Below are 9,190 nucleotides of genomic sequence, written 5' to 3'. Positions count from 1 at the left end.
TTAACAAGTAGTACAAAAATTGGAGGGGAAAAGGCGTTCCCCCCCCCCCCCCCCCCCCCCCCCCCCCGCCGAAGATGCCCACATCCTAATCCCTGGAGCCGTGAATGTTACCTTATAGGGCAAAAGGGATTTTTGCAGATATGATTAAGAATCTTGAGACGGGGAGATTATCTTGAATTATCTGGGTGAGCCCAAATATAAACATTACAGCAGTTTCAAGAGGGAGGCCGGAGGGTAAGAGTCAGAGGACAAGGGGATGTGGTGTCAGAGAACGGAGACATGCACTTTGAAGATGGAGGAGGGGGCCACAAGCCACAGAATACAACGGCCACTAGAAGCTCAGAAAGGCGGGGAAACAGATTCACCCATTCGGACACCTTAATTTTGGCTCTGTGAACCTGACGTTGGGCTTCTGACCCTTGGAACTCTAAGAGACTGTGTTGTTTTAAGCCACTAAGTCTGTGATCATCTATCTGTTACGGTGCCGATGGGAAACTGATACAGACATAACTATGATTAAGGGGGTCTTACGACAGCAAAATTGGCCTGGGAAAAGGAGATGGATGAGGTGGGGACAAAGGAGGAATCAAGAGGTCCTGACCGGTGAGAGGCAACAGACAGGGGTGATGTAAGGAGCAGGAGTAACGAGGGCAAACTCCTCTAAAACCTTTTTTTTTTTTTTTTAAGTTTTTATTTTATTTTTGAGAGAGAGAGAGACAGGGCGAGTGGGGAAGGAGCAAAGTGAGGGAGACACAGAATCCGAAGCAGGCTCCAGACTGAGCTGTCGGCACAGCGCCTGAGGCGGGGCTCGAACTCACGGACAGTGAGATCGTGACCTGAGCCGAAGTCAGATGCTTAAGTGACAGAGCCACCCAGGCACCCCAAACTCCTCTCAAATCTAACGTGGTTGCCGGGAAGGGGACTGTGAATCAGTCTAAAGGTCCGCTAAAAACGACGAGAAAGGCCAATGAGCTTCCATTAAGTCTCTCTCTGCCCAGAAGACAAGAGGCTTTGTCCACTGCATTCAACACATCGTCACCAGGATCTCTGACTCAGGACTTGGCCCTGACAGAACAACACCTATTTCTCTTGGCGGGGCGTGGGCTCAGTCCAAAAGCTAACATGATGGGAAAATAGGGTTCCTGTCCCTAAAGAGCCTTTACCGTGAACAGTACAGCTCCCGACCTCGGCACTACTGCCACTCTGGGCCAGTGGACCCCGTGGTGGGGCTGTCCTGTGCACTGCGGCGCGCTCGGCTGCATCCTGGTCTCCACCCACTAGAGGTCAGGAGCTCCGCTCCCTGCCCCCCAGTCATAAGCACCAAAAGCATTTCCAGACACTGCCAAACGTCCTCTGGGGGGCAAATCTGCTCCCAGGGTGCTCCCAGCACCGGCGTGTGGTGTGAGGCAGGGAGTGACACAACAAAAGTGCCCAGAGAAGGCTTTGCTGGGCAGGCCACTCCTGTGAGGCGGGAGAGGGAGGAAGCGGTGGGGGCGGCAGGTCGTAAGGTCAAAGGGAACAGTGGGCGCAGAGCCCCCTGGGGGTGGAGGGTGCAGCACGGTAGAGGGCCTGGAGGAGGCCGGCAGGGACCTGCGGATATTCGGGTATCCTCGCTTTAGGAGGAACGCCACCCGGCCGCTTCCCGCCGGAGGCACCCATCCACCAGCGGTCTTCTCGGAAGTCCGAGATCCACTCGTTTGCTGCGGGCGACTAAGGACCACACCGACCGGGTTCGGATTCTTACTCCGAAAGAATATGGGGACGGACCGAGATCAACTCTGGCCTCGTTCCAGGACCTGAACACTTCGTGCAGATATCTTTTGTGTTTTCTTTTTTAGAAACTTCACTGAGAGAGAATTTACACATCCTAAAATTAACCCATTTCAGTGGTTCTTAGTAAATGTCTGAAAGAATCCAGTTTTCTAACATTTCATCACCGGCCTGAGGAAGGAGAGCAGTGAGGGCTCCCCTCACTGTGTGTGCGCACGCGTGTGGAGAACTACTTACTTGGGAATCCTGTCCTCACACAAACACGTTGACCCTCTCGCTTCATGTGTCCTTTATTATGAACAGCCAGCAATGACAGAAAGAGTATTAGGGGATTTATATTCCAATGAGCTTTTGCCTTGAAATCACTGATCGTTATACCGAAGTGCGTGTGCGGTAAAGACTGTCGGGCATGACAGCAAGCACATCAGGTATATACATATGGAATTTCCCCTTGGACGTATTTAGAGAATAAATAAAGCGGCAGGGGGAAGACTGCACACCAAGGGGGGGGGAGGGGCACCTGCGGGATGGGCCGGGTTCTCTCAGCGGTCACTCCCTGCTCTCCAGCAGAGACCCCGGTTCTCTCTGACCCAACGCCCAGACCTGCCACTTCTTCACCCTGTCACCGACACGGTCCCGTCCCCCTCGGCATCTTCTGGAACTCCTCACGGGCCAAACGTGCACCGCATCCCTCAGGGACTTCTTGCTTTCCTTGTAAGTCACACAGACACCCTGGGATTTACATGCAAGTAAGGGAAGGCGAAATTCGGATGCCTTCCTTCTGAACGGAGAGACCGAAGCCCCGCTTTCAGTCCCCGTGGTGGAGTCTGTGGTGCTGGTGGAGGTTTGAGCTCTGGCGAAAGCTTTTCCCACACTGGCCGCACTGGTAGGGCTTCTCCCCGGTGTGGATCCTCTGGTGCAGTTTCAGCGTTGACTGGCGCCCAAAGCAGTTCCCACACTCTCCGCACGTGTAGGGCCTCTCCCCTGTGTGCACCCGCTTGTGTCTTTTCAGCTCCGAATTCCACGTGAAGCTTTTCCCACAGTCATCGCATTTGTAAGGCTTCTTTGCCGAGCGGGCCGCCTGGTGACCAAGGCGCTGCAGGCGACTGCTCAGGCTCCTTCTGCCCCCTTTGCTTTTCTTCAGCTCTCTCAGCGGGTGGCTTTTCAGGGGGCTGCTGATGTACTCCAGTTCCCTGCAATGTCTCTGGTAGTGAGCGAATGGCTTCTGAGCATTCGGGGGGGCTGACCTGCCTCCGTGACAACCGGGGTTCATTCCTATTCGCCCCTCTCGGTTCGGGACTCTGCAGACCGTTACCTTTGGGTCTGCCAGGGGACAGGGCACATGGCTTCCCTCCTTTAGCCCCCTCTGGCTGCGGATTTTCCTTGTTGTCACTTTTCATTCTGGGGGCCTCTACAATTAGAAAGAATAGGTTTCATTTCCTGGGCTCTGAAGAAAGGACCTCAGCAAAAGAGCTAAGAAACATTCTCGAAGTGTGGTCCTCTCCTGGCAACTTGCATTCGACTCATCTGGGCCACCTGTTACGCAAGCAGGCTGTCCCTGCATCCCCACAGCTGTGGAGTCAGGATCTCTGGGGGGGTGGGACCTGGAAATCTGCATGGTTAACAGGTTCCTGGGGTGATTCTAATTCGTGTTAGAGTTAGGAACCAAGTTCCCCAACCCCATGTCTTCTTCCGACCTTTAGGGAAAGGTTAGGGAAAGAAAAAATATGGAAAAGCAAACCCATCAGCCCTAGCATTAATTAACAAATGGAAATAAGGGAGAGAGTTGGAATTTCAACACTGCAACACACTCACTCACATGGACACTGAGCGATCGCCACGGTTTCTTTAAATAATGGGAAATGCAGCAAACGTGGCATGTTCGTTCATTAGAAACGTGACAGCATTAGGGTTAAAAACCGTAACACAGGCTAGATATGTATCCTGACTTCAGAAACTCCACAGTTTGTGACCATCACGATTGAGGATTGGGATGGAAACGAGCTGGAATGTCTGTGGGCAGGTAGAAGGATCTGGAGTTGTGCTACCCTGTAGGATTCCTGCCAGGTGGGAAGGATACACGTGTATGGGTACCTGTGCACGTGCTATTCAACAGGGTAGCCACTAGCCACCTAGAGCTACTGAGTCCCTGAAATGTGGCTAGTGTGACTGAGAAACCCCATTTTACATTTCATTTAATTTTCATTAATTTAAGTCCAGATTTAAATGAGCAGCCTATACAATTATGGTCAACTGCTTTTCAACAAGGTTGTCGACACAATTCAATAGGGAGAGTACTTCTTTCAATAAAAGCGGCTGGGACAACTGGATATCCACTTGGAAAAGAATGAGGGTGGACCCTTCCCTCGTAACACAACAAACAACAACCCCAAATGGATCAAAGGCCTAAATATGAGAGCTAAACCAATGTCCCTTTGAACAAAACACTGGCGTAAATCTCTGTGACTCTGGATTAGACAATGGTATTTTAGATATGTCACCAAGAACACGAGCAAGCTAACAAAAAAATAAATTGGACTTGATCAAAATTAGAAACATTTGTGCTTCAAAGTATACTATTCAGGAAGTGAAAGGACAACCCGAAGTGGGAAAAAATACTTGTAAATTATATATATAAGACTCTAGTATCCAAGATATACAGAGAACTCTTAAAACAAAAAGACTAATGCAAATGAGAGATGGGCAAAGGATCTGAATGGATACTTCTCCAAAGAAGATACACGACTGATCAGTAAGCACATGGAAAAATGCTCAACGTCATTGGCCATCAGGGAAATAAAATCTCCATGAGATACCACTTCACCCCTAATGGGACTGCTGTAACCCAAAAGACTGACAAGTGCCGACAAGGACGTGGGGAAATCAGAATCCTCCCAGGGACTGCTGGCGGGAACGTAAGATGGCACAGCCGTTCTGGAAAACAGTCTGGCATTTCCTCGAAAGGTTAAGCATAGTCACCGTATGACCCAGCTATGCCACTCCGAGGTATACGGCCAACAGAAATGACAACATGACCACACAAAAACGTGTACACAAAGGTTCACAGCAGCATGATTTATAATAGCCAAAAAATGGAAATACCCCAAATGCCCATCAACTGACGCATAAACACCGTGTCTGTATAATGGAAAATCCACCATAAAAGGAACAAAGTAGTGAATGATACGTGTTACAACATGGATGAACCGTGAAAACGTTACGCTCAGGGAAAGAAGCCAGTCACAAAACAGCACAACAAATGTGATTCTGAAATATCCAGAACAGGCAAATCCAGAGACAGAAAGTACACAGTGGTTGCCAGGGGCTGGAAGAAGGGGCAACGGAGAGTGACTGCCAATGGGTCTGGGTTTCTTTTTGAGGCTACAAAAATATCCAAGAATTAGAGGGGATGGTCGCACAAGTGCACAAATACACTAAAAACCACTGAACTGTATACTTTGAAGGGGTGAATTTTAGAGCATGTGAATTCTATCTCCATAAATAAAATTTAAATAGCCACCTGTGGCCAGCAGCAACTACACTGAGCAGGGCAGCTCTGACGGAAGGCACTGCTGATGTTCGGGGTGAAGAACGTGAGAATGTACCTGCAGCGATCAAATAAAAGAAGATGGAGCCCGAATGCACACCGAGCTGCCTGTGATGAGGCAGGAGAAGGGAGTGTGCAGGCCCAGGACCACGAAGTCCATAGGTTATGGGTCAGGACCTCAGCCAGGATCACAGTACTTTTCCACTGGATGCCCCAGATCTTCTCCATTATTATTTATTTTTTATGGTTATTTATTTTGAGAGAGAGATCGTGAGCAGGGGAGAGACACAGAGACAGGAAGAGAGAGAATCCCAAGCAGGCTCTGCACTGTCAGCATAGAGCCCAGCACAGGGCTCGATCCCATGAACAGTGAGATCATGACCTGAGTAGAAATCAAGAGTTGACGCTCAACTGACTGAGCACCCTGCACACCCCCCCCCCGCCCCCACCCAGCACCTTGGTCTTCTCCATTCTTAAGTTCCAAGAATAACCAAATTCAAGTATTTCACCGAATGTAGCAAATCTTAAAAAATCAACGCGTTCTAGCCTTCTGGTAACTTTTTGCTCTAACTTGCTGACCAGCCTCTGTATTCACATCACTAAGGTTGGCCAAAGTGTCACTGTCATTTGGTCTTCGAGTACAGCAGGGCTAACAATTCCTGGCATTGTACCAGAGACAAGTGGGGAAATAGACATAAGACATCACAGGGAGAGGAAGAGGCTGAAGATATTATGGAGTGGGACAACATTCTTTAGGCGCTTTCTAAACATGGGACCATCTTAAGTGATGAAACTCAGCCAAGGTTTGCATGGATGTTCATCAGTGGCCATATGTGGATCTGTCTTCACTGTAAGAAGCTCTGAAAGGAACAGAAAAGTAGGACCTAGATAATCCTATTGTGTACTGCAGTGTTAGAGTCATTAAGAGACACTGAAAGAAACGTACTTCTTGTGTACAGTATTGCTACCATTCTAATCTGTGAAATTTGTTAGGGAATAAAGCTCTCCTGTTATATAAAACATTAAACAAACTCAACGCAAGGTCTATGGCTTTTCAGAACGAGATAATCTGCTGGAGGTAAAGGACTTAGGGAGAGAAGAGGCATCAAGTGTTTACCTGTACCAGCCAATCTGGGGCTTGGTTCCTGGAGGAGTGTGGATTTTTCCCAATGATGAGAGCTCAGCTGGTCCGGAGATCCCGCCTGGGAAGGCTCCTCCAGAGCACTCTCCCGGGGAAACCTCCTAGGAGTTTGCAGTTGAAAGTCTGGTAGTTCCTGTTCTCCAAGCTGAGATCCAGTTTTCTCCAAGAGCACTTTCTGCCCCTGCATACACACGGCCACCTAGGAACAAGCCCTATGCATTAGAGTGCAGCCAGAGGACTCAGTAGAGAGGAGCATGACCTCTCTCACTGCTCTGTGATGACCCCTTTACCCCGGGAATTCCTGATAACAGCCTGGAGGTCAACTTGGAAAGACTTCGGAGACTCTCAAAGGAAGCAAAGGGAAGGACATGCAGAATGATTAGAGAGGCTGCTTCACATCAGCCAGTATTTCTCGAGTGGGTGCCCCTAAAGCATGAGTCTTTCTCGAGACCTCAGAGTCAACACAGAGAAGGCACAAATATCAGGGTTAGTCATGACACTGGCCCAGCAGATGGTCACCCTATGTCCATGTGCCTCCCTACTTCTACTGGAAACAGGTCCTGCTGGATGGGGATGCAGGATGGTGAGGACATTAAAAACAAAACAAAACAAAACAAAACAAAAAAAACCTAATCAATTGTTCTGCCCCAGGCTTCCCTGGGAAGGAGATCCCAGTAGTAACAGGGCTCTGAGTGCACTGCTCACCCTGCTCTCTGACTGCCTCCATTCCCCAAAACACATGGTTGTTTGCTTCCTGCCTCGCCTCTGACTGGAGTCTGACTTGGGGGTGGGGGTTGGAAGAAACACTGGCCAACTGAGCTGCAACTTCCTGATCCAAAAGCAAGACACTTCACCAAAACAAGGTCCACCAGGAAATTCCCCCCCAAATCAAGTTCCTACACGACAACATGATCCTTTCTACTAAGAGTCCTGATTGTAGGAAACCTTCAGGAGGAATGGGTGTGGGGAGATCTGGCAGCCAAAAAGCAAGAACCTTACTTGATCCTCTACTTCCTCACTGGAGTGCCAGTGCCTGAGTTTTCTGACAACCAGTTATCTCTCTCAGGGGGTGTTCCCAAACAGAAGCCAGAAGCACCCTTTGAAGCCATCCGATCCATTTCTGGACTAACTAGGGAGGGAGCCAAAGACCAGAAACTATCCAGATGAAAACGAAATTCTGGGGACCACGAGAGAGGGCCCTCCTTACCCACTGCTTTGGTCTCTTGGCTGCTCTTTGAAAATCTTCCACCAGGGTCACAATCTCCCTGCAGCTCATTGGACATCGATGCCTGACGCGAGCCTGAATCTCCGAGGGCAGGATGTTCAGGAACTGCTCCAGCACCAGCAGCTCCAATATCTGCTCTTTGGTGTGCAGCTCGGGCTGCAGCCACTGACGGCAGAGCTGCTGCAGCCGGACGAGTGCCTCTTGGGGTCCAGTCACCTCTTGATAACAAAACCGTCGGAAGCTCTGGCGGGAGAGCTCGGGATCGGGGCGGTCCTTTTGCAGAGCGGGTCCCCGTTTCTCTTCCAGCTTTGTTATTATGTGTCTCTCTGGCTTGGAGGAGGCCTGAATGTGGGACTGCGAGCTCAAAGTTATCTCCATCTTAGCCGCCATCTTGGGGCTCAGGAGACAGCCTCTCTCTCCCGGCAAGCGGCTCAAGCCTTCAAGATCATGACTCTGGACAAGTGTCTCTAAGCGCTGGAAAGATGTCAGCGAGGGCGGGGCACACACAGGCCCCAAGCTCCCGAAGACAACGCAGGGCCCGACGGAGAGGAGCTGTCTGTCCCTCTGGCAGTTTCTTGAGCTGTCTCCAAATGGAGAAAAGTCATAACGTTCTAAAAGGAACTGGGGAAAATCTTACTTTTTATTTCATCGATAAACGCGCGAGGTCTCAGAGGAACTGCTCAAGGTGATCCATCTGGCGGTCGGGAAATCCTAGGAAAAGTTCAAGTTGTCACACAGGTGGCCTGCGCCAGCTCCGCGGCACCCGGGCTGCACCGACCTCGAGCACGTCGCCCGGAGCCGCGGGGCTGCGCGTGCCGGAGGGGAGGGATCGGAACCCCCACGCGCAGCAAGGCAGGCTGAGCACGGCGGCGGCTTGCTCCCGACGCCCTGCAGGCCCACTCGCTCCGGCCTCTGAGGGCGCCCCGGCTGCCCCTGGCGAGGCGGAGCTGCGGGCTCTCCGGCGCGCGGCTCAGCTTCGTGGCTGCGTGCGGGCCGGGGCTGGCGCCTGACGCGGCAGCTCCGCCGACGGCCCCGCAACCCGCGCCCACCGGCCGCGGACTCACCTCTCTGGGCACCTGGGACCCAGAACCTGGGAGCCAGGGACGGGGGCGGGGCCGCTCGTCGCGGACACTTCCACTGGCTGAGAAGGAATGACGCGCGAACTGCGCCGCAGGAGGGCCCGCCCCCTCCCCTGGGGATTGGCTCCCAGAAGGCGTTCTCTCGTGTCTATTTGCTGCTGAGTCTGTCGGTGCTGGCGAGGGACGACGCCCGGCCTTCGCAGTGCACGCCGGGAGTTGTAGTCCAAAGGCGCTGCTAGCGAGCATGCGTAGCCGGCGGACTAGCGCCGGGGCTCCTAGCGCACACTTCCGGCCCGGCGGCTGAGCGAGTCCGGTGAGTGTTCCCTTTCCTCGCGGCCGCGGGCTCGCGGCGGGGTCCGACGCTCGCCTGTGAGCCCCTTTGCCGCTGGGAATCTTTTCAGGACGGTGGGGACAGGCGCGGTCCTCCT

General features: G+C 51.9%; 1 protein-coding gene across 1 annotated transcript; it reads right to left on the bottom strand.

Annotated features, from left to right (window-relative positions):
* Positions 1-1,257: 1,257 nt before the first annotated feature.
* ZNF174 (zinc finger protein 174) lies at positions 1,258-8,801 on the bottom strand. The gene is given in 4 exon segments (XM_049637390.1): positions 1,258-3,010; positions 3,012-3,181; positions 6,435-6,657; positions 7,666-8,801. Coding segments are annotated over 4 exon segments (1,233 nt in total). The 5' UTR covers positions 8,074-8,801; the 3' UTR covers positions 1,258-2,578.
* Positions 8,802-9,190: the final 389 nt, after the last annotated feature.

Source organism: Panthera uncia, chromosome E1 (genome assembly GCF_023721935.1).
Source record: "Panthera uncia isolate 11264 chromosome E1, Puncia_PCG_1.0, whole genome shotgun sequence".
In the NCBI taxonomy this organism is placed as follows: Eukaryota; Metazoa; Chordata; class Mammalia; order Carnivora; family Felidae; genus Panthera; species Panthera uncia.
Note: the sequence above shows the minus strand (reverse complement) of the source record. Positions and strands in the feature narration are given on the sequence as shown.